The sequence below is a fragment of the Oncorhynchus tshawytscha genome, linkage group LG06 (genome assembly GCF_018296145.1).
Source record: "Oncorhynchus tshawytscha isolate Ot180627B linkage group LG06, Otsh_v2.0, whole genome shotgun sequence".
In the NCBI taxonomy this organism is placed as follows: domain Eukaryota; kingdom Metazoa; phylum Chordata; class Actinopteri; order Salmoniformes; family Salmonidae; genus Oncorhynchus; species Oncorhynchus tshawytscha.
The window spans coordinates 73,745,343-73,771,679 of record NC_056434.1 but is presented as its reverse complement, the minus strand read 5'-3'; the positions used below and the strand labels follow the sequence as shown (position 1 = coordinate 73,771,679).

At 43.4% G+C, this 26,337-nt stretch overlaps 2 protein-coding genes across 2 annotated transcripts in view; one reads left to right on the top strand and one right to left on the bottom strand.

Annotated features, from left to right (window-relative positions):
* The first annotated feature begins 253 nt into the window (after nt 1-253).
* LOC112253069 (ubiquitin thioesterase Zranb1) lies at nt 254-23,730 on the top strand. The gene is made up of 10 exons (XM_024424955.2): nt 254-1,002; nt 2,748-3,756; nt 9,613-9,800; nt 12,582-12,735; nt 14,785-14,856; nt 15,809-16,007; nt 16,199-16,319; nt 17,508-17,637; nt 21,670-21,899; nt 22,174-23,730. Exons 2-10 carry the CDS (start codon nt 2,835-2,837, stop codon nt 22,393-22,395), a joined length of 2,238 nt encoding a protein of 745 aa, XP_024280723.1. The 5' UTR covers nt 254-1,002; nt 2,748-2,834; the 3' UTR covers nt 22,396-23,730.
* A 522-nt stretch (nt 23,731-24,252) lies between these two features.
* The window catches only part of LOC112253068, a 51,246-nt gene continuing 49,161 nt past the window's right edge, over nt 24,253-26,337 (bottom strand). The window contains 1 exon segment of the mRNA XM_042323608.1: nt 24,253-26,127. Within this exon segment, the coding sequence (XP_042179542.1) occupies nt 25,944-26,127 (184 nt within the window). The 3' untranslated portion in view covers nt 24,253-25,943.

The following is a 26,337-nucleotide window of genomic DNA, read 5'->3' as shown; positions in this document are numbered from 1 at the left end:
TCTTTTTAAAGTCATTTCAAGTTGTTCAAGAGAATCTCCTATCTAATCTGCATAGTGGCAGAGAACATTTGGCCGGCGCCCGTGAACAAGCATAGCGGAGTCTTCTTCTGTGACGTAATTGGGAAGTGGGTGGGACGTTCATATAAATTAACTCGCATGATCGATGCAAAATTTGACAGATGTATTTATTGTTCTGCATATGCTAATGTTTCAAATAGGTTTAAGCCAGGGTCACATTCTGCCGTTGGCAGAGTCGTGAATGCTATTTTGATAGTGCTCTAGAACTTCCATCGATTACTTTTTCAATAACCACAACCACAAGCTGTCCTTTACTGCAGACTGCTGCAGTATATTTTTTTCAAAAAGATGACATCATCCTAATGTCCCTTAAAGGTATACAGCTGAGATACAGACATGAAGCATACGCCATGGTGGCTCCGGGAATGGAGTGTAATGTAATAAAAGTCCGTTGTTCATAATGTCAGCAAAAACGGGGGAAAAGAATGACTGTTTCATATTTTGACATTGGAGACCGCTGTGATCAAGCTTTTTATCTGTTGGCAACGAAAGACGTATCTCATAGGCCAACAGGAGGAAAACAGAAAAACTATCCAATCAGCTTGGCTGTTGGATCCAGGTGGTAAATTCTCCTGCTTCTCTCTGGAGTGTATTTTTTTTTTGTATTTTCCAGCTTCCCCTACGCCGCCATTAAATACTAACAGAACGGTTGTTGGAAATGGGGATTAAAATGATTTAAAGCCCCGGAGAGACGGCAAAGGGACGGGGGGAGGGACGGGGGGGGTTGTTGTACAATTGCATAGGTCTCGAAGCACCGCACAAACGGAGCACGGAAAGGTAAATATGAGGCTTCTGACCAAATAAAAGCTTGACTTCGGGACATACGGATTGGGTTTCTTAGGGAAGGCTCGAGTGGATAGAACCGGGGACAAGCTCGAGAACGGTTTGGTTGTGCTTGGAAGAGGAGTGTCAACACAGGAAAAGGTAAACAGACGCCCATGTTCAAACTGTTATGTAGTTAGCATGTCACAGTTGTGTCACCACTTTTGTATGATATATTGTTTACAAACGAAGCTGTAAACAATAACGTTACGTTTAGCAATTCATCATGAATTGAATAGGTAACTTTAACTAGATTATTTTCATATTTACCAACGTTAACGCGTTAGTTGGCTACTGTTCGCTAACTAGAATTTCGACAAATACTGTAGCCCCTAGCGAAGCTAACGGGCACAACATTGTGTGTTGAGGAATCTTGTCTTTCACGAATGTGTTGATTTTTGCAGAGCATATTGACACACGTATAGAGTCGTCTGCTCTACTAATTGGTGTAATAGTCCGTTACTACGAAAGTAAATGGCAAAGGTACTACTGTTTAGTTAACTAACTTGCTAGGTACAGTAGTTAACTGAGGTAGTGGTGGAAAGCAAGTTAACTACGTTAGCTATCTAGCTAGTTGTAACAGATGCCATGGCAGCTTGCTAGTTAGATAACTAGCTAGGTCACCGATATCGTATTGACCACACTCTCCCTTCTAGTGACACTAACATTACTAGTATGGCACATTGACGTAGGCACGCCCAACGCAATATGCCGTAGCAAAACTAGATACCGTTATCTAGTTGTCTTGTTACATAGATCAGTTTAAATGGCTAAGTAAACTCAATGCACTGAGTTGTTTGAAACCAATCAGGTACCAATCCAGGCTGTAGACTGGTGGTTTCAACTTTAAAATGTAGTTCTAAACCTAGATCTGCAGCCTCTTGAAATGTGCGCTGCAACAAGTCAGGGACTAGTGTTCTGTTGTGATAATAGCTAACATATGTCTAAATTGCTTTAGTAATTGCAATCATTCCTCTATATGCACTTTGCAAGGTGTTGGTTTATGTCGAGGAATATTTATAAAATGTTGAATACTTCACCGAGAGAGTGCAGAGTAGACTGTTTTGCGCTGATCTAGGACCAACCTATCTCGCCCCTATTTAAAACCTTTTAGTTTAACCAAATAAAAACCTTACGTGCCTAGGTCAGAGCTTTGGGGTGAAACTTCTTAACTGCATTAAGGGTCATTATTGGTACAAGTTTTAGTGTTGCCTGGTGTTTGGTTTCATCTGCCAGGTAACACAGCACTGTTGTCTGGCACGTTTTCTCTGTGTCACTGGATATGTTTAGGTGTCTGTTTTAAGTCAGAGGCAAGTCAAGATTGGGTTGCAGCCTGCTGCTCTTGGCACCTTGCTCTGTGAGTTCAGCTGCACTGAGCCTCAGGCTTTGACTAACTGCACTGAGAATTAGTACCAGGTCAAGAGCACACATCCTTGTAGCTGTTTGAGCAGGATTGATATAAATGCCAAGGCTGTTTATCATGTCATGCTCATCCTGTTTGACAGTGTTCAACAATGATCCAGAAGTTTGAAAAACAAGTGTTAATTTAGCTTTCTTTGTTTTTGTGTCTAAAAGTTGAGGTCTCTAACATCAGGTCTGTTACTTTATGTAATAGGCTATATGTAATAATAGGATAGGCTTAGCTAGACTAACTAATGATGTTCATGTTTTTACTTATGAAAACATTTCCTTTAAAACATGACATCAATTAAAGTTAAAATGTGTTCGTTCTATCTGTGATCTTAATTCTCTGTGTCTCTGCATGATGACAGTGCAGTCTGTCTGTGATCATCAAAGACCACTATAGCTCCTCCTCCTCAACATTTCCTGTATTTCTGTTTCCCTAGCATCCTGCTTTCCTGTGTGATCTCCTTGAGTGGAGCTGTGGTGCTGAGCCCCTCCCAGCGGCAGCCTCTCCCAGCGTTGGAGCGACAATGACCGAGCTGGGTACCAAGTGGGCCTGTGAGTACTGCACGTTTGAGAACTGGCCCTCGGCCATCAAGTGCACCATGTGCCGCGCCCAGAGGCCCAGCGGGGGCGCCATCATCACTGAGGAGCCCTTCCGGAGCAGCCCCAGCCTGGATACCAGCCGCCAGTGGGAACCCCCAAGCCTGAGTAACAGCCCGCCCAAGGGAGGCTCTAGCCTCCTAATCTGCCCGGACTCCAGCGCCCGTCCCCGTGTCCGCATTGCAGACACCCCCGAGACCCCCTCCAGCAAGTGGTCATGCCACATTTGCACCTACCTAAATTGGCCCCGTGCCATCCGCTGCACCCAGTGTCTGTGCCAGCGACATCGGCAGGACCACCACCACCATGGACTGGCACAGCAGCCATGCAGCCCCACCGAGTCACCCCAGACCTCAGGCTCAGGATGCCGGACCGCACCCCCCTCTACCCCTACCGACCCCTGCGAGGAGTATAACGACCGCAACCGCCTCAACACCCGCGCCCAGCACTGGACCTGTGTCGCCTGCACTTATGCAAACTGGCCCAATGCGTGCAAATGTGTAGTGTGTGACCACCCTAGGCCCAATAGCCTGACAGAACCTATTGAACTGGCCTCTGAGCCAGAGAGCCTACCACCCTCTATACTCAATGAGCAGGACAGGGACAACAGGAGGGGGGGTTTGGGAGGGGGCGGCGGTGGAGGAGTAGTGGGGTGCAGTGGCGGCCAGAGGAGGTCCCCACCCACCTCCAAGCGGGAGGCGGAGGTTAAAATGGACTTTCAGAGGATCGAACTGGCTTCGGGAGCCGGAGTGGGGAGCATAGAGGAGCAGCAGGTGGACTTTAAAAGGCTCAAACAGATAAAGAACAGGATGAGGAGAACTGACTGGTTGTTTCTCAATGCCTGTGCAGGTGAGTCGGTGTGAGTGGATGCAAAGAAATCAAGGTTCTCTCCCAACCCTGTTTATTTCTCTGTATTCCCAGCTGTGGCGAATGAGATGCTCATTATGGTTGAAATACCTCCCCTGTATTTAGGTACTTCTGTTGTTAAATGGGAGTTCTCTATCTTGGGTGGAATAAAAATATTATCTCTGTTGCCACTGAGCAACAATTAAGGCTGCAAGTCTTGGAAAGCAGTAAGTGTTATATTGTACATTTTATGCAGCGATGTAACTGCTTCACTGCTCAAGTTGTGAGCGGCAGCAGCAGCAGCAGCCTGTGCAAGCTGAGTGGGTGGATGGATGGATGAACAGTTGGGAACTGCTGTGCTGACTGGAGCTAGAGGTTGAATTCCTGTCCGACTATAGTGCAGACGCATACCAGATCTTGCAACGCCTGGATAGGTATTTACCATATCAGCTAACTGCATAATATGATCTAGGAATCTGGTTCTCGACTACAGTCTGACATGGCACACAACCATTGGCTAATGCAGTGTAGTCAGGTAAGCACTTGGCCAGAGGCTAAAGGTTCACTTCCCATCCTCCCCGCTGACAGATATTCCCGTTTGCTAGACGGAACAGCATGTGCGAGACCACTATATCTATCCCCCAGCCTCTGTTAGGCACAGTCTAGGTAGTCTGTGTGAGTGACGAGGATACTCGGCTCTCCCTTTCAGAGGGTGTCCCTTGAAGCTTTGAATCAAGGGCTAGTCCAGACAGCCACACTGCCCCTTGAAGTTAGTGAAGGCAAGCCTCATAATGGTGACTGAGTGGATTCCACTGCTGCTGTCTGGACTACATTTCAGACAGGATTCCATGGGATAGCTAGCTTCCTCCCTGCTGTTTATAGTGGAGTTGCCCCTCCCAGTCAGTTTGTCTGCTGATACAAATTACTCCCCATAGCAAAGTATTCTTTCCAGTGTCTGAGGTACCAAACTTATTACTGTGACGGGGAAGCTAAGCATGTCCTGTGTGTACTGCAGGGGAACCCTCACTGTCAACAGACACACACACCCTGCCTTTCAGTCCCAGGGGCTGGTAAACAGTGGCCGCAGTGTGCGGCTCTAGACAGCCTAGTAGCCTGCAGGCCCTGCACTTAAAATATCTGACTGGTGCATAAGTCAAAAATAAACAGGCATTCACATGGAAGATGACCTTCAGCTTTCTGTTCGCAGCCCGGAGCCCTGTTACGTACACTCTACTGGTGTAGCGTTACATGTTTTTTGTATTCATGTTTAGTTGTTTAAACAAGCTGGACGTCATGAATCACAAACGAGCCTACATTAGTTACCAGGTAGTATTTCTCACAATGATCCTTATTGGAAACCTTAAGTGCCACTTTCCTCAGTAAAATCTGTCATAATTATGCAGGCTAGGCCTTTGAATGTTTATTTAAAACAAAGCTAAGTCTGTAACATGGTGTCATTAACAATGCTTTGTGGGAAGTACCCTCTAAAAATTGCATATGCAGGAGCAGTTTTAGTCATGCTCTCTGTACTCTCCAGAAGCTAGGACGTGTGCTCACAAAGACAAGATGCCCATTTGTATTAAGGGCAGTCTGCTTGACTGAGGGAATGCTTGTCTGCTTTCCAGCCCACTGGCTTATGCCACAGCAGGTTTATTAGCTGAGTTTTTAATATTTTTTTCCTGAACAAACCATGCTGGCTGCAAGTGGTCCTTATGATTCAGGAGGGTTTCCTTGACAACCTGCGTGTGTGTCCCGTTTTACATATGGATGGGCGTCTGTTTGACACCTAAATGAATCGATAAGTGAATGCACCGAGGCTACAATAGTAGTCTTGTTTGAGTGTGTGTGTGTGTGGGTAGATCAATTGAACAAAGAAGAAAAACCCATCGAGACACTTCAGCCCTCAAGTACTGGAGTTGAATACCCCTGGGCTCAGCTAGCACATGAACTAGGCTACATGAATTGGCTGCAACTCAACCTGAAATGTGATATAATTGGTGATTATCATATGACTGAATAGGAATTGTTTTCACAGGAAGAACTTTGGATAATCCCAACCTTTTCAAAACATTACATTATGTGAAGACTTGCACATGCTCAAGGTGTCAAAAGTATCAACGCCATAACCTGTTTGGAAGATAATCTGTCTAGGCTATATGAAAGGCCTTTTCTATGTTGACATCTTATTTTGATTGGCCTATTCCAAGTAAGCACTAAGCAGGTGAAGATGCACTTGGAGACTTCTCCTTACATCTGCTGAAACCCTGCAGATATTAGCTTTCCTATTGACCTACATCTCGGTCCAGTTGTGCCATAGTTACTATATGCATTCAGCTGTAGATCAAATCTCTTTTCTTTGTGAGCGTACTGCTAGCCCCGCATTGCACTCTACCTACCCTAGGCTATATCATGCATACTATCAGGAATTTAGCCATGAAGCTACTGTGGAAAGAAGTCGTAAAACAGGCAACGTGTGCTGGCGTGGGGCCACCTCTATTCTGAAGTGCTAGCCTGTTATGTGTCACTGGTTGTCACAAGCTACTGTTATGGCAGACAACCTGTGATGTGTTGCTGACGCTGCCAGTTGGACATCTGTCAACAATTGGGAGCTACAGTAACACTACAGGCCTGTTGCTGATGCTTACTGTTCATCTGAGCCTCTGTCTGCACTTCTTCCTTGACAGGCCATTGAGGGCCCTGGCTTTCTGCTGCCCTGGGATCAATCACACTGACTCCACTATTTATGCAAATTCAATCAAAATTGGTTTCCTCATAAGTGTCTCCCAGCTCTGTGAAATGGAGATATGGACACATGGGAGAGGACTGGAGAAAAGGAAGTGCTAAGCCTATATGCTATGTGACAGGTGAAATTGTAAACAACATTACTTGCATACGTAACATGTTAAAAAGACCCCCACCAGAGGGCAATGCCGCCCCCATTTTAAACGTGATTCCTGTCCTATAGCAGAAATTGTCTTTAAATGTTCCCACCTCCGAAGAATGACTCAGGCTGCTAATACATATTCACGAATTGATGGTGGGAATGTTGTGGGTGATGGAGAAATAACAACAAATAGGGCACTGATGGCTGTCAGTGTAGCTAGCTAGCAATGCTAACCTTATCTAGCAAACTGTTAACTGTTGTTGCAACACCTTATTCAAAGGATTAGCCAGCTAGGCTATGGCTGGACGTGGATTTATCATAAGCATGTATGGACAACTTTACCACAGATGGATAGGGGAAACGAGTATCTTTTGACTTTATCTCCAACGTTTTGGCATCTTCCGTGAATTGCGGTTGCGAATCTGCCATTTGAAATAGAAAGAATAAGATGAAGATCCAGAAATATGAATAGCATGGTTCTCACAGCTAGGGGAAGGCTACAATGACTTTGCTTATGATGCATGCCGCAAATGATATGTTACAACTCCCTGAGCGCATCTGACACGAAACAAAACACCAATACTTGGTCTAACAACCGCATAAGAATCTTGTGGAATCTTCTTTCACGGCTGCCTTTTCCATCTAGGAAAGACCCTTGTGATTTCTATCTACACCAATCAAGCAGTGGAGCGTGATCAAAACTTTTACTGTTTTTGTTTAAACGGCCTGTGTGAACAATCTCAATGAGTTAGCAAATTGGATTTGTACAGGTGAAGATTTTGTTTGTTTGTTTTAAAGCAGCAATCAGCAGTAGAAACCATAACAAAGCAATTCGACTCGCCCCTGTTTCTGTTAAAAGCTAAGAGATCCCTGTTTCAAGAAAGAAAAGTCCTGAAAACATGTTGGCTCACTTTTTAAAAAAGAATATGGAAAACAGGCTATAGGATGGAAAATACCAGTGTTTTGACGTAGGTAGAGCCGACTAGCAATAGCTACCTACAGTAAAAAATATTTAAATCTATTTACTTTGAGTCAAATATCGATATCGTCCAAAAATAATAGCGCGATATGTAACTGTAGCTAACATTTTGAGTAAAACACACTTATATTTTGGGTTCTGATGGGGTTCAACCGTTGAACTAAGCTCATGAGACATTTATAAGTTATATTCTTCAAGAATTAATGGGAACATATCAAAGTCCAAATATGGGTGTAGCATCTGCTGATTGCCCCTTTTTAATGTGATGGTCATGAAAATATTGTTGAAGTTTTCTCTGTGCAGTGGGAGCCTACTGATCTGCACCTGGGACTAACTTGATCGCTGCAACATTATTGATGTAAATGAATTAAATAGGCCCTTTCCCCCATGTTCTGTGGATAAAATCAGAGCGTTCATTCATTTTCTATCTTCAATAATTGTCAATGTTCTCCACCCTTCCTAGTATAGAGCAACTCTTTTGTATCCATTTCCTTTGATGTTTTGTATATGTGTGGTAAAGGGTGTGCGAGTGCTACTCTTGCCTATGCAGGCAGGCACACCCAAACTAATGGACTGCTGTGAGAAGTGGTTGTGATCCTGTCTCCCTTTCTGACAAGCTCCAATCGGCACAGTTTGTCCTCCCACTCCTTCTCTTCCTACTCACTTTTTCCTCTTTTGTTCCTCAATATTTCTACTTTTTACTGCAGTTGAAAAACTCATGCACACACGATCGCTCGCACACAGATACACCCTGATTATGCTGCAAAGCATTGTGTGGCCCTTTTTTGAGTGTAGAACAATGGTTAGCCAGGGAGTAATGTTGTGTAATATGCCAGAGACTGCTAAATGGGTATTCCAGAAATGATGGGAGGCTGGTAGTAGAACTGGAAATGTTCTCTACTTTGATCTTCCCCAACACATTATAGTGTTTTTTTTTTTTTTTTTTTTTTTTCAAATGGTGGTTTTGTTTCAGTACGGTAGTGGTAGTAAAACTACCCTGGTATCTACAGTGCATTCAGAAAGTATAGACCCCTTGACTTTTTCCACATTTTGTTACGTTACAGCCTTATTCTAAAAATGGATTCAATCGTTTTTTTCTTCTTCATTGCTCTACACAATATTCCATAATGACAAAGCAAAAACAGGTTTTTAGGAATGTTTGCAAATGTATTAACTGATATATGACATTTGCATAAGTATTCAGACCATTTACTCTGTTGGAGCACCATTGGCAGTGTTTACAGCCTTGAATCTTCTAGGGTATAACACTACAAGCTTGGCACACCTGTATTTGGGGAGTTTCTCCCATTTTTCTCTGCAGATCCTCTCAAGCTCTGTCAGGTTGGATGGGGAGCGTCGCTGCACAGCTATTTTCAGGTTTCTCCAGAGATGTTCTGGCTGGGCCGATCAAAGACATTCAGAGACTCGTCCCGAAGCCACTCCTGCGTCGTCTTGGCTGTGTGCTTCGGGTCGTTGTCCTGTTGGAAGGTGAACCTTCGCCCCAGTCTGAGGTCCTGAGTGTTCTGGAGCAGGTTTTCATTAAGGATCTCTGTACTTTGCGCCTTCATCTTTCCCTCGATCCTGACTAGTCTCCCAGTCCCTGAAGCTGAAAATCATCCCCACAGCATGATGTTGCCACCACCATCTTCAGCGTAGGGATGGTGCCAGGTTTCTTCCAGATGTGACAGTTGAACTCTTTGGCCTGTTTTTGCTTTGTCATTATGGGGTATTGTGTGTAGATTTTTAATACATTTTAGTATATGGCTGTAACAAACTGTTTTGGCAAGGAATAGCCTACAAATGATTTGTTTGGTAAACTAAATAAGAATTTCCACCTTGTCCAACAAACTGCATGAATGACTATTTGATGGTCTTTTAAATTTATTTTTACATTTAAACAGCATTGTGTAACAGCTTGTGTACCATGTAACCTAACATGTCTGTTTACCTGCTCACTGATTCTCTACCCCCCCTACACACACACTTCTTTCTGCAGGTGTGGTAGAGGGGGACCTGGCTGCAGTAGAGGCCTATAAGTCATCAGGAGGGGACATCGCCAGGCAGCTGACGTCCGACGAGGTGCGTCTCCTCAACCGGTCATCGGCCTTCGACGACGGCTTCACCCTGGTACACCTGGCCATCCGCTTCCAGAGGCAGGACATGCTGGCAGTGCTCCTCACTGAGGTCAGGACAATACACAGGTTCTGCAAATGTATTATCATAATGGTACAGGTCAAGAACTGTTGTCTTTATTCTACTGTACCAGTTGGGCTCGATTTGTATCGTCCGGTATGTAATCACTCCATCTTCAGGTTGTTCGTTTTATATTCATTAATGTTTTGGCGATACCACATATGCGCTCTGAGGACATAGTGGGTGTGATGTGTTGTATTGACGGTAGGCTCTCTTATACCAGGGTTAGTAAGGGGGTGAGCCTTGGAAGGACCGGCAGGAATGTGTCCCTTAAGGGGGAAGGGGCAGGTTCTACCTGGGGCCTGCTCAGAAGGGTGCACTGTTCCAGAAATTTCAGATAGAAATGGATTGTGTTGAACAAGGATTCAAATCAGGCAATTGAGTCTGTTCTACTCATTACATTCCTCTCTGCAACGCTCTGAACATTTCGTCTGTGTGCCTGTGGCGTTCTGCATTATCATCGAATAGCCCCCCGCGATATGCAACTTTTCAGGGAAGTCAGGAACCAATATACTCAGTCAGTTAGGAGAGCTAAGGCTAGCTTTTTCAAACAGATATTTGCTTCCTGTAGCACTAATTCCAAAAAGTGGAATAAGAGCACCTCCTCCCAGCTGCCCCCTGCACAGAGGCTAGGAAACACTGTCACCACTGATAAATCTACTATAATTGATAATTTCAATAATTATTTTCCTACAGCTGGCCATGCTTCCCACCTGGCTACCCCTATCCCGGCCAATATCTCAGCACCCCTGCAGCAGCTTGTCCAACCCCCCTGCTTCAGTAGACGGCTGATGTTCGAAAGAACTGCAAGATCTGTATCCCTACAAATCAGCTGGTCTAGACAATCTGGACCCTCTCTTTTCTAAAATTATCCGCCAAAATGGTTGTAACCCCTATTACTAGCCTATACAACCTCTCTTTTGTATAATCTGAGATCCCCAAAGATTGGAAAGCTGCTGCAGTAATCCCCCTTTTCAAGGGGGGAGACACCTTAGACCCAAACTGTTATAGACCTATATCCATTCTGCCCTGCCTTTCTAAAATATTTGAAAGCCAAGTTAACAAACAGATCACAGACCATTTCGAATCTCATCGTACCTTCTCCACTATGTGATCTGGTTTCCGAGCTGGTCATGGGTGCACCTCAGCCACGCTCAAGGTCCTAAACGATATCATAACCGCCATCGATAAAAGGCCGTACCGTGAAGCTGTCTTCATCGACCTGGCCAAGGCTTTCGACTCTGTCAATCACCGCATTCTTACCGGCAGACTCAATAGCCTTGGCTTCTCAAATGACTTCACCAACTACTTGGTTCACCAACTACTTCTTAGACAGAGTTCAGTGTGTCAAATCGGAGGGCCTGTTGTCCGGACCTCTGGCAGTCTCTATGGGGGTGCCACAGGGTTCAATTTTCAGGCCGACTCTCTTCTCTGTATACATCAATGATGTCGCTCTTGCTGCAGGTGATTCCCTGATCCACCTCTATGCAGACGACACCATTCTGTATACATATGGCCCTTCTTTGGACATTGTGTTAACTAATCTCCAGACGAGCTTCAATGCCATACAACACTCCTTCCATTGCCTCCAACTGCTTTTAAACGCTATTAAAACTAAGTGCATGCTCTTCAACCGATTGCTGCCCTCACCCTCCCGCCCGACTAGCATCACTACTCTGGACGGTTCTGACCTAGAATATGTGGACAACTACAAATACCTAGGTGTCTGGTTAGACTGTAAACTCTCCTTCCAGACTCACATTAAGCATCGCCAATCAAAAAATAAATCTAGAATCGGCTTCCTACTTCGCAACAAAGCCTCCTTCACTCATGCTGCCAAACATACCCTCGTAAAACTGACTATCCTACCGATCCTTGACTTCGGCGATGTAATTTACAAAATATCCCCCAACACTCTACTCAGCAAATTGGATGTAGTCTTACTCAGCAAATTGGATGTAGTCTATCACAGTGCCATCAGTTTTATCACCAAAGCCCCATCTACTACCCACCACTGCGACCTGTATGCTCTCGTTGGCTGGCCCTCACTACATATCTGTCGCCAAACCCACTGGCTCCAGGTCATCTATAAGTCTATGCTAGGTAAAGCCCTGCGTTATCTCAGCTCACTTGGACACCATAGCAACACCCACCCGTAGCACGTGCTCCAGCAGGTATATTGCACTGGTCATCCCCAAAGCCAACACGTCCTTTGGCCGCCTTTCCTACCAGTTCTCAGCTGCCAATGACTGGAACGAATTGCAAAAATCACTGAAGCTGGAGACCCATATCTCCCTCTAACTTTAAGCATCAGCTGTCAGAGCAGCTTAACGATGACTGTGTACAGTGAATCTGTAAATGGCACACGCGACTACCTCATCCCCATATTATTATGTTGCTCTTTTGCGCCCCAGTATCTCTACTTGCATGTCATCATCTGCACATCTATCACTCCAGTATTAATGCTAAATTGTAATTATTTTTGCATCTAGGGCCTATTTATTGCCTAGCTCCCTACTCTTCTACATTTGCACACACTGTACATAGATTTTTCTATTTTGTTATTGACTGTACATTTGTTTGTAACTGTGTTGTTTTGTAGCACCGCTTTGCTTTATCTTGGCCAGGTCGCAGTTGTAAATGAGAACTTGTTCTCAACTGGCTTACCTGGTTAAATAAAGGTGAAAAAATAAAATGTGGCTTTCATGCTCCCTAGGTTGTATTTGCAGTAGGAGACCGTTGTATCATTCCTGTGTCACGTTCTGTGTCTAGGTGTCCCAGCAGGCAGCTAAGTGTATCCCAGCCATGGTGTGCCCTGAGCTGACGGAGCAGATCCGTCGGGAGGTGGCTGCCTCCCTGCACCAGCGCAAGGGAGACTTCACCTGCTACTTTCTCACTGACCTGGTCACCTTCACCCTGCCAGCAGGTCAGCCTCCCTCTGACCTATTATACACTACCTGCAGTAGTTTTATTTAGCCTCATTACTGTGTATAGTTATGTGGTAGTAACTGTTTTGCTGCTCTTCTACTGTAAAGCTCGTTGTCTTCTATGATGGTAGAATGCATGTTTTGTTGGTGGTCGGGAATTGCATAATGGTATGGTTGTTTCTGAGTGAAATGCTTTCCCTAGTACCAGCTTAGGCTGAAGCAGTGTTTCCCAAACTGTGGGGTGCCCACCCCCATAGAGGTAGGGTAAGATGAACAAACACAGCTTAATTCTACTACTAGAGAAAAATACTTACTCACACTTAAATCTTGTGATTGTATTTTTTTAGATTAAAAACATTGCTTTTGATGGACTCTCGCAGCATGCTGCTCCACCTGATCTCTTCCCCCTTCTCTCTCCCAATAAAAAAACCCTCACATTTGAGCTAACTTGGAACAAATTAAATGGTGCAGTCAACTTAAACATGGTCAATTCATAAGCACGAATAAAAATTATAAAGAGAATAATTTTTTCCGAAGTGTGATGATAAGCGCATTGTAATGTCTGGTTTTTAGTAGGCTGCAGAATTTGAGAAGGGCCTAATATTTCTCTGAATATCAGGCAGTAGGCTCAAGCCTGTTAATCTACTGGAGTCAATCTGTCTCACTCTGTTCCCCCATAAGAAAAGGGGGGTCGGTCATGACGAAAAGGTTTGGGAAGCACAGGGCTGAAGAAATAATTTTTTTGGGGGGGTGCTTTTTTTCCACGATTGCATAGTTCTAAAAGCAACTGTTGTGACAGTTGAAGAGATGAGGGTCTCAACTTTCTGTAGGTTTTCCATTTATTTCTCAACATTGAGCATTTTGGCACCGTTTTACAAACTAAGTAACTCGTACTGCTTTGAGATATGGAGCGCACAAAGCATGTGTGGACAGTTTGAGGTCTATAGACTTCATTGGGTAGTATGCTGGAATGTTAGAGAAATCAATTACATTTCTAACTAGCAGTCTATTATATTTTAGCTTCCTTAAATGGAAGTGATATTAGTATGCAAATGAATCTCTATTGAACAAAATAAATCAAATTCTGGAGCACTATATTGAGGGTAAAATGTAACAATGGCATAAATGTCTACCCCAAATTAATGAAAATTGCTGGTTTAAGTTCAATTGAATTATGCTTTCCCATTTGGACATGAAAAAATGTAACATCTATTTTCTGAATCATGCGATCTCAGTAGCACTGTGAATGACTTTCTAAAATGATTGCAAATTGTTTCTGTTGTGTGACACGGCGGCAACATTTTGGTGAAACCAAATTATAGGCTGGTGCCACCAACTTAACCAGTGCCACCAACTTAACCAGTGCCACCAGGGGAAAAAGTTAGTCTGGAGCCCTACATTGCAAAATTGTATTTTCATATGTACCAAGTTTTTGCTAGTGTAAGCAAGGTTGAGTCTCCAACTATTTTGGTTGAATTCCTCCTTGAGAAATATATCCTACATTGTGGTTGAAAATTAGAGCCACAGGGCTGGTAAGCAGTGATGTCTGGTTATGCAGAGTATTTGGGGAGCGTGCATTGGCTTCCGGCCGCTATAGAAGCCTCGCTGTTCTTTTGCACAACGTCAATGCATTCATTTGTTGAGCTGAAGAATAGCCGCTACTGTTGCGAAGTTCTCCGAGCACACAAAGTAGCTCTAGTGTGGAAAGAAAAGGACACACACACAACAAAACATGTTTTGACATTGGGTAGAAAACAGTCAAATGTGGTGTCTGTAGCTTGCAGTGTTGTCAGTTTTGTTACAGTGCAGCTTTGACTCCTGCTAACCTTAAGGGAATTAAACTTCATCTTGGCTTGATTTTTAAGGCGTGTGCAGGTCAAGACAGATGCGCGTTCTTCTCCAAGCTCCAAACTTCATTTCACTATTGTCAAATAAATACTTGCTCTCTAACTTCCCCTTTTTTTGTGAAGTTTTTGGAACTGTATCATGTCTCCCTTGTATTGTGTATCTCAAACCCATTGAATACCACTGTCTGTTTTTCTATACAGATATTGAGGACTTGCCCCCAACAGTTCAGGAGAAACTGTTTGACGAAGTGCTGGACCGAGATGTACAGAAAGGTGAAATTTTGACTGACTTCCTGTACATTTCAGTAACTTGCAATGCCACTTTTACTGAATCATGTGCGAGACCCTTGTCATAGTCGACAGTGGAGGGCATCTGTATAGCTTCCTATCCCCTCTACTAAACGAGAAGGCTGCTGTATAGTGTTGGCAGGCAGGGAACAGACCTGTAATACAACAGTGTGCCTTCTCTGCCTTCCTGTCTGTTGGCCTGCCCTTATTGTGTGTGCTTGCGTCTGTGCTAATCAGGCTAATTGAGTTTTAGGATTTCCCTGATCCCTTACTGAATGACTACTTCCTCTAGGGACACACACAACATCAATGGGTTCCACACTGATTGCTTACTCTCTCTAGGGTGTCTTATGACCTGTTAAGCTCCTCAGAGTTTGCAGCACCCCAAGGGTAACACGCCAGTGTATGGGAAAACAAGGTGACTAAAGTCATCTCTATACTCTCCTATCTCTTTCTCTACTATGATGAAGCTGAGAAGGCAGGTGTAATACTTATCCTTACGCTTGATCCCCTCTTTGAAATATCATAATTCCGGGTTCCTTTCCTGTGAAATATCATAATTCTGCGTTCCTTTCCTGTGTGTTCCTTGCTGTCCGGGACCCTACCCCATTTAAAGTTATGTAAAAGGGTTAGTTATGGATCGCAGAGAGCACTAACCTTTCTAGTGCCACCACCTGTCATGTCGGTAGCATCAAGGTGGCCCCTCTATCTGCACCTTGTCTTCATACATAGTGCAAGTCCAGCATCCCAATGGTGTCCTCCTTGCCATCACTGTACTTCCCTATACTTTACACTAACGGTCCCCAATCTAAATGCTCATTGACTTGATTCATTGAACAGGGATATTAGTGCTGGGCTGGAACAAAAGTTTGTATGTAAAACCAAATAGTGGTTCATTTTCAAAATAACCCCATGTCTCGCTTTCTCTCTCTCTCAGAGCTGGAGGAGGAGTCTCCCATCATCAACTGGTCTATAGAGCTAGGCACGCGGTTGGACAGCAGGCTGTATGCCCTGTGGAACCGTACGGCCGGGGACTGCCTGTTAGACTCAGTACTGCAGGCCACTTGGGGCATCTATGACAAGGACTCTGTCCTCCGCAAGACCCTTCACGACAGCCTGCATGACTGCTCCCACTGGTGAGACCTGGGTCTGGGGCGTGTAGCTGGCTGGGGATGGGGAAAGGATGAGAAGGCTATGTGATTTACATAAATAAACAATCATATAATTTAGAAAAAAAGAGACTCTTCTCATTGCAAAAGGTAACACTCACTTGACCTTTTACCACAGGGAGTTGGTACAGGGCCACTGACGTGCGTTCTGTCTGCAGGTTCTATACACGCTGGAAGGAGTGGGAGTCGTGGTACTCCCAGAGCTTCGGCTTGCACTTCTCACTCAGAGAGGAACAGTGGCAGGAAGATTGGGCTTTCATTCTCTCACTGGCCAGCCAGGTATATATATATACACACACACATTTCATATCAAATGTATTTATAAAGCCCTTCTTACATCAGCTGATATCTCAAAGTGCTGTACAGAAACCCAGCCTAAAACCCCAAACAGCAAGCAATGCAGGTGTAGAAGCACGGTGGCTAGGAAAAACTCCCTAGGAAGAAACCTAGAGATGAACCAGGCTATGAGGGGTGGCCAGTCCTCTTCTGGCTATGCCAGGTAGAGATTATAACAGAACATGGCCAAGATGTTCATAGGTGACCAGCAGGGTCAAATAATTATCACAGTGGATGTTGAGGGTGCAACAGGTCAGCACCTCAGGAGTAAATGTCAGGTGGACTGGGGACAGCAAGGAGTCATCAGGCCAGGTAGTCCTGAGGCATGGTCCTAGGGCTCAGGTCCTCAGAGAGCGTTAGAGAGAGCATACTTAAATTCACATAGGACACCGGAAAAGACAGGGGAAATACTCCAGATATAACAGACTGACCCTAGCCCCATGACACAAACTACTGCAGCATAAATACTGGAGGCTGAGACAGATTTCCTTATGCATACAGACATGAAGCGTTAAGACTTTTAGGTGGCAGGACTTGAGTTGGGATCAGCAGTGTACTGTAACATGCAAAATATTAAGAAATTACGGTCCATGAATTATGCCATACTGCTCTGACCATATAGGAAAGAATGAGTAAAGCTTATAGGAAAGCCCCTAAAGTGTATAAGAGCATCCACTGTTGTGCAACATTAAAGCTTCCTGTATTTCATTTAAGACAAAGAACCAACAGAGGCATTTGCCTAAGGTTTTCTTTTAATAATGAATCACATGGTGTTTACAGTATCGAGGCATGACTGACCAGGTGAATCCAGATGAAAGCTATGATCCCTTATTGATGGCACGTATTAAATCCACTTCAATCGGTGTAGATGAAGGGGAGACAGGTTAAAGTCAATTGATACATGGATTGTGTATTTGAACAACTCAATATTAGGAAGGTGTTCTTAATGTTTGGTATACTTGGTGTATAATAATAAAGAATCTGGCTTAAGATATTGCTGGTCGTACGTACAATCAGGCTAGCGTAATACCTAATAACAAGTAATAGCTCAAATCTTAATATATTTTGCATCTATACTCCACAAAGGTAGTTTAACATGCTTCTCTCTTTGTGTTGTTTCTCTCTCTACAGCCTGGAGCCAGCCTGGAGCAGACTCATATTTTTGTTCTTGCACACATTCTTCGTAGACCAATCATCGTCTATGGAGTGAAGTATTACAAAAGTTTCCGTGGTGAAACACTTGGGTACACCCGTTTTCAAGGTAAGGTGATGTCTGTTTTCTTTGGCCTCGGTCTTAAATTGGGAGGATTTTAAAAATGTTTTTTTAAAACCTTTGATGTATTAAGCTTTAAATCCTGACAAGCACAAAATCTCTAAAAATAGTGTTGTAGATTTATCTCTCCTTGTCCAATTAGATTGACGGTTTGGATAATATCTGCTAAATCAGACCAAGCCCTTTTGATGTGAATTAGGCCCAGCACATGAATCGTGGCACAAGGATGATGCTATTTTTCGACTGGGTTTGCGGATTTTGCTCAAATAGTGAATTCAATAGTGAATTTTCTGGTGTTTTTGATTTATCACAGCAGTGCGTCACAGATGGAGGGACTAGATCTTTTTTTTTTTTTGGGGGGGGACTATCGAATAACATTATTTGTATAATTTCGGATCCTTTTTTTTCTTATATATATATATATATACACACACACACACATCTCACACATACACACTACCTTTGGAAGTATTCAGACCCCTTGACTTTTTCCACATTTTGTTACAATTTAGAATAAGGCTGTAATGTATTAAATTCAAATTCTCAGCAATCTGCACCCAATACCCAATAATGACAAAGCGAAAACAGGTTTTTAGACATTTTTCCAAATGTATTAAAAATAAATATCACATTTACATAAGTATTCAGACCATTTGCTATAAGACTCTTAATTGAGCTCAGGTACATCTTGTTTCCATTGATCATCCTTGAGATGTTTCTACAACTTAATTGGAATCCACCTGTGGTAGATTCAATTGATTGAACATGATTTGGAAAGGCACACGCCTGTCTATAAGGTCCCACAGTTGACAGTGCATGTCAGAGCAAAAACCAAGCCATGAGGTCGAAGGAATTGTCTGTAGAACTATGAGACAGGATTTTGTTGAGGCACATATCTGAGAAAGGGTACCAAAAAATATCTGCAGCGTTGAAGCCGAGCCCTTTTGTGGGGAAAAACTGATTCTGATTGGCTGGGCCTTCAAGGGCATAGGCCCACCCACTGGGGAGCCAGGCCCAGCCAATCAGAATGACTTTTTTTTCCCACAAAAGGGCTTTATTACAGACCGAAATACTCCTCAGTTTCATCAGCTGTCCGGGTGGCTGGTCTCAGAAGATCCCGCAGGTGAAGAAGCCGGATGTGGAGGTCCTGAGCTGGAGTGGTTACATGAGGTCTGCGGTTGTGAGGCTGGTTGGACGTACTGGCTAATTCTCTAAAACAACATTGGAGGGGGCTTATGGTAGAGAAATAAACACTCAACTCTCTGGCAACAGCTCTGCTGGACATTCCTACAGTCTGACTTACCTAGTTAAATCTTTTAAAAAAAATTAAGTTAGCATGCCAATTGCATGCTCCCTTAACTTGAGACATCTGTGGCATTTTGTTGTGTGACAACTGGACATTTTAGTGACCTTTTTATTGCCCCCAGTACAAGGTGCATCTGTGTAATGTTCATGCTGTTTAATCAGCTTCTTGATTATTGGATTATGATGGATTATCTTGGGAAAGGAGAAATGCTCACTAACAAGGATGTAAACAAATGTGTGCATCATATTTTTAAGAAATTAATATTTCTGGGATCATGGAACCAACACTTTACATCTTGCATTTATATTTTTGTGTGTGTACACAAGTATGTGGACACCTTTTTTTAAATCTGTGGATTTAGCTATTCCAGCGACACCGCTTGCTGACAGGTGTAAAAAAAAATGAGCACACAGCCATGTATTCTCCATAGACAAACATTGTTAGTGGAATGGCCTTACTGAAGAACTCGGTGACTTTCAATGTGGCACTGTAATAGGATGCCACCTTTCCAACAAGTAAATTTGTCAAATGTCTGCCCTGCTAGAGCTGCCCTGTCAACTGTAAGTGCTGTTATTGTGAAGTGGAAACATCTAGGAACAACAATGGCTCAGCCGGGAAGTAGGGCACACAACCTCACAGAACAGGACCGCCGACTGCTGAAGCGCGTGACAGTCATCTGTCCTCGGTTGCAACACTCACTACCAAGTTCCAAACTGCCTCTGGAAACAACGTCAATAGGTGGACACCTCTTCAAATTAGTTGACTCAGCTATTTCAGCCACACCCCTTGCTGACTGACAGGTGTGTAAAATCGAGCACACGGCCATGCAAGAACTGTTCACCGGGAGCTTCATGAAATGGGTTTCCATGGCCGAGCAGCCACACATAAGCCTAATATCACCATGTGTATTGCCAAGCGTCGGCTGGAGTGGTGTAAAGCTCGCCGCCATTAGACTCTGGAGCAGTGGAAATTACTTCTCTGGAGTGATAAATCACATTTCACCATCTGGCAGTTCGATGGATGCCAGGAGAACGCTACTTGCCCCAAAGCATAGTGCCAACAGTAAAGTTTGGTGGAAAAATAATGGTCTGGGCCTGTTTACTAATGGTTCATGCTGGGCCCTTTTAGTTCCAGTGAAGGGAAATGTTAACGCTACAGCATACAATGACATTCTAGACAACTTTGTTGCAACAGTTTGGGGAAGGCCCTTTCCTGTTTCAGCATGACAATGCCCCCATGCACAAAGGTCCATACAGAAATGGTTTATCAATCGGTGGAAGAACTTAACTGGCCTGCACAAAGCCCTGACCTCAACTCCATCGGGATGAATTGGAACGCCGACTGCGAGCCAGGCCTAATTGCCCAACATCAGCTCCCGACCTCACTAATGCTCTTGTGGCTGAATGGAAGCATGCAAATGTATACAGTGTTCTTGTCTATTAATGTTCTGTATTATGTTTTGTGTGGACCCCACTATCCCATCTTTCCCAGTATATTACTATTTATTTTTCCAAGTCATCCTTCAATTTTACTGTGATATCTTATGAGGGTCTTAAACTTCTCTTCAATTTCTATCAAGATTTCCCTAAAAATAAATAATCATATTTCAAAAAGTTTCTTCATTGCAGTCTTCATGGGCCTGGCTGTCCAATGCCCTATGCATTGAGCATACTTTTTGTGTTGCTAAAATGTTATATATTATATTTGTATTATTATAGTTTTAAATTGAGAAGACCGAATTAATGCATTAATTGTTTGGTATATCAGTTCATAAACCCAATAACATGTTATTGGGACATAAAATCTGTTCCCAACTAGCCCTAATTTTATGCAAAATTTGAGGGAGTTGACACTTGACTAGAAACCGCCAGTGTCATGGCATGATCCTTAGCATTGCATGACCGAAGTCCTTGACAAGATTCCCTAATGTACATGACAGAAGAATGCATGTTTTCCGTAATATATTCAGTCCAGGTTGATTAGTAAGGGGAAGAGGGAGTTACGATTGTTCCAATGCTGATACAGCATTCATGTGACTCTCAAAAACGAGTCAAACAATTCTGCCAAAAAGAATCCTACCCCAACCCCACTTCCTAACTATGCAGTGGTGCAGAAGAATGGATCACGCTGTACATACTTTTAGAATATCTCTCAACATATGTTAGCCGTCAGGAGAAGGAGTGTTGGTGTAAAGCAGGTGCCCAATAAGGGCTGAGGGCGGGGTCCACGTCTGTGTACCCTAGTAAAAACAGTCTGGCTTGAGTTATCCTGCGGAGCCCGTGCAGCGGCTGCAGCCATAATGTAAGCTCTCTAACGATTGTCTGCCTGTGGTAATGTCATGCTAATAGAGGAATGATATAGGCTACTGTTTGTGTTAAGGAGCGACTGATGGGCGTCCATGGAGGGTGGGAAGGAGAAAGCTATTTAAAAACACAATTGCAGACTGTTGCACAGAGAGGGATAGCAACTGTTCTAGACGCTTGAACAGTGGTTTGTGGTTTCAGTTGCGTTTACTTGCACAGGCTGTCTGGTGGGTTAGGAGGCTGGCTGAATAATCTAAGGGAAAAAGTGTCTGTTTGGGAAACTGTTGAGCAATACATGTTCCTTTTCTTTTGGGTCTGGTCATTTTTGGTTTGTTTTCTCCTTTTCTGTCCCTTTTGGCTCTTTTTGATGACCTCCCTTCCTCATTCATCTCTCCCTTTCTCTCTCTCCAGGTGTGTACTTGCCCCTGTTGTGGGAGCAGAGTTTCTGTTGGAAGAGTCCCATTGCGCTGGGCTACACGCGTGGCCACTTCTCTGCACTAGTGGCCATGGAGAACGACGGCTTCGACAATCGGGGCGCAGGCGCCAACCTCAACACAGACGACGACGTCACCGTCACCTTCCTACCGCTGGTGGACAGCGAGAGAAAATTGCTCCACATCCACTTCCTCTCAGCACAGGAGGTAGGAGGGAGCTCCCGCTGTGGTATTATGAATATGGTCCTCTGACTGGCTGCTTTAAGAATTTAGTCTGATTCTACTAGTCATGTTGATTACGTAGTTCTATTATACCCTCTGCTTAGTGACTGTAGTGCAAAATGTATGTTTAGTAAGAGTCTTTTGCTGTTCTCGAAGTGGCTGGATTGTGAAATGTAATTTTCTCAGCATGAGAGCATCCTGTAAAGGTAACTGAAGAGATATAGTCTCATGGTAGATTGTGTGTGTCTGTCCGTGTCAGATGGGTAATGAAGAGCAGCAGGAGAAGCTGCTGAGAGAGTGGTTGGACTGCTGCGTGACGGAGGGCGGAGTGCTGGTGGCCATGCAGAAGAGCTCCCGCAGGCGGAACCACCCCTTGGTCACACAGATGGTGGAGAAGTGGCTGGACGGCTACCGACAGATCCGCCCCTGCGCCTCGCTCTCCGACGGCGAGGAAGAGGAGGAGGAGGAGGAGGATGAGTGACAAATCGGGTGTAGGCGGGGTCCCCAGAGGCAGGGGTCCAGCCTCGTCCCCCCCCCCCCTTTCCTGACACGGACAAACTAAAAGGGGAGGGAATCCTGAGCCTCACCGCACCCTGGCAGAGGACACATACAAATATCTTAGAGACTGACAGAAGAAATGGTCCACTGCTGCAAAAAGACCTGGGGATGATGGGAAATAAAGGATTATAGTATACTAATGCTATTTATCTTTATTGATTTTCTAATGTAAAATCTTTATCCAAAAGTGTAAATGCATGTGGTTGTTTAAAAAAAAAAGAAGTATAAGAAAATATACCAGCATCGATTCAAACATCTTTCTGTTCATTATGGGCACTGACGAAGCACACTTGCAAAATTACTGTTGTTTTTCCAGTTGAAATAGTTGGCTTTTTTTTTGATGGGCAGTGACTAAGCCAACATATCTTTGAGTCATGGGACCCAATGGAGAACTGGCTCGATTGTGTAATATGAACTTAATTCTTAATACTAAGCACTGCACATTTATTGAAAGACATTTCTATATGAATATAACTGCTTGAATAAAGGTAATTTATTAAGCTTTGAAATGGCAGTTCAAAGTCACTAAGGTTTAGGAGACAGATGGATGTTTAGTTGACCTTTTTTTCCGACTGGCTGAAATGTCTTGTTTTTAATTTCATCTCCTAACCAATTTGACATGTTTATTTGTTTGGGAGCTTTTGAGCTTTGATTCTCTGTATTTTCTTTCATTTCTTATTTAAAAAATATTTTTTAGGCTGCACTAACATTTTTGCGGTGAGGAAAATAACAACCATCTGTAAAAGTTGACTTCAGTTCTCGTGTGATTCAGTATCTCATTTGAAAGGTTGGTGATTTTTGGGAGGAGAGAGTAAGACATTCAAAGTCAACATTAAACCAGAAACGCACCAGTTTCTTGTCCTATTCTCATATTTTTCCTCTGTCTTGCTATTACTCCCTGTCAAGTTTAACCCATGGTACCTGTGTTTTATTTTTCTCTAATGTATATGAACATCTTGAATTGAGTTTAAGGTCTTTGTGAGAGACTGCACATAAACCAAAGTTGTAAAATCATGCTTTAGCAGTGAAGGAAGTTTCTGTTGGGTTTCCTTACCGTTGAGTACTGTAACTTTTATTTTGGTGTATTACAATCTAGTTGTACACATTTTGAGCATCACCTGTATGTTGCTTTGTATTTATGCAATAGTTGCAGATCTGACTATGATGGTTTGTGGATTTAGGTAAAAGTCTGACCTCGCTGTAGCGTGTGTGGCACGGACAGGAGAAATAAAGCAACACCTTTTTGAATGTCCAATTATGAAGTCTCTAAAACGTCAACTCTGATGTGGTGTTTGAATGTTTCAGTATGAATTGACTACAATTTGATGCACCTGGTTATAGATGGTCTCCTTTGACAAAGTGTAGACTATCCTAAATTATAATGGGGAGGGGGGGGCCCTGTGCTAGAGCACACATGCCCAGAAGAGAGGAGGCACATTTGCTATTTAACGCAACAGTTTTTGTGACAAAGCTATTGGTAGAGTTGAAAATGCAAAACACATTGAACTTTACATTTTTATTCAGTACATGAAAACATAAGCGAAAAAGTACATTGTGTGCACTACTCATCACGCACTGATTTTTATGAGCAACAAGTCAGTTCGGTGGGGAAATGTGCATATTTATGTGGATTTTAGAATACTCGCATGAAAATCTGTCGCCAATTTGATGGAAACCTAGCTACTGATGTTAATTCCACATTAGTAATGTTAAACTTTATACGCATGAATAAGCAGCAAAGTCAAACACCAATTTCACAAACCTTTCACAGAGCCTGATAGAGCAGCATTTTTTTATTTGAACTGCACTGAATGCTATATGTTCACCTTGTACAAGAAACAAATACAAATACTCACACTAAAAACCAAACAATCTGCTAGCAGCCCTGTCTTGCTAACTTTGGGGCACTAGAGGGGTGTTGCTATTGCTCACAGAGTGCAGTGCACGATGCCTCTAAGAGCTCCCACTGGCTTTCATTAGAACAGAAAAGCAAAAAGAAAGGGTGGTTCACATTAGACTATGATTATAAGAACATTTAACTAGCCAATACAAATCTAACAGGACTCTGCAAAAACCTTGAACACCAAAAGACAGGTTTGATTTATAAAAATACCACAATGAAGAAAAGGTGGAAACACACAGAACCATCCAGACTTTTTTTTTTCTTTCAGACAGAATTTGGGAAAAAGATATCTGCAAAAAAAAAAAATTCCTGAGTCGGTAACCTCACTTTCCAAACCCTTTCCTATCTGCCTGGTGCTACTTTGTAAGTCCATTTGGTGAGAAAAAAAACAGGACATTTTAAGAGATCAATCTAGTATACAAACACCCGTGACAATGTCCAAATCCATAATGTAGAGGTCCAGGTAAAAGCAGAGGTGCAGTTAGAACTGCCGTTGCATCCATTTCTTACTTCAATATTTTAGCGGCAGACCACCACGTGATTACTGAATCCAAAGTCCTAATCAAAGGCAATTCATCAATAGTTACAACTCCACATTGTCTGAAATTGCGATCATAACCTTTATCACACTAGTCTCTCTCCCACCCGTGCGTCAGAACCTGGATCTTTGAAAAAGCTCTTAAGAGGAACTAAACAACTAAATTGGAGTTTTACCAGAACAAAATCTTCTCTATAATACTTTGGGTGTTCTCAGGGGTTGAGAGATGTTCACAATGGACAATTTCAAATAAGGGTTTTAGGTCCCATATTCACTTACATTGAGTTTTGTTTTGATTCTTCAGAATGGCAATTTGGGCTTATTGTTTTTGTCTCGTTCTGGTCATGAGGCTCAAGAGATCTGGCAACCCTGATGTGTCCAACATTACTGTCTGTAAATTCATGAGCCAGCAGTCAACAGGGTGAGAGATGGACTAGGAAAGGGTTTAGAGGTCCCCATTGAGACTGCCGATGCCACTGGCAACACCAATTGTCTTTTTCTACTGTCTGATAAATATATGTCATTTTATAATCATTAATTTTTTTTCACATTGAAGAACAGAAAGACAGATATTCACTTGTAGGGTGGTCTCAGAACAGGTGAAAGAAAAATACACAGACACACGTGGACTGAACTGAAATGAAGAATGGGGCAGTAACAGATGATGTCATTGTCCTTCCAAGCTCTCCCATTGGTGGGTCAGTCAAGATGGGCGAGCCTTAACTCTGGCACTCAGTAACAACTTGTCCCAGAACACAGGAATCTTCCAACAAACACACACAAAAAAAAGAGTAAACACTTAAACTGAATAAAAACTAAAACAAAGGAAAATTAGAAGTGAAAAGTTCAGATCCTTGGAACATGAGTTTTGACTGTCCCCACTTTGGAGTGTCAGTTGTGAATATATTCACTGTCCCCACTTGGTTCCGGTGTTCTGTGTGAACCCTAACGATCAGTCTGCTGGTCTAAGAGCGGGTGGGTCAGTTGGTCGGTTTTGTATATATGAACTCCTTCCTCCCTGGATGCAGAGTTATGGCTCGGTCATGTGCTGTCTCATGGGCTCCCCTTGTTTGGAGGGTTGGTTGGGGGAGGGGGCCTGGGAGGGGTGGGTACCAGAGGGCAGGGTGTGGGCGATGGGCACCCCCCCAGGCATCATCCCCTCCATCGGCCCAGGGATCCCACCCGAGGCCACACCCACCACACCAGGGGGGTACCTGTGCCAGGGAGACAATTGTCAGGTCACATGGTACCATAACAATACCTCATAGGTTTCAACAACCTGATAAGCCTTTAAATGGCCGTTTTAAGTTGCTACATTAGAAGTGAGGCTAAGGATCCAATTCAGTGGTGATATTCTAATCAAAGCAAGAGAAGTCACACATAGTGTGGTGCAAAACAGACATCACATGAAATCTGAAAACTGA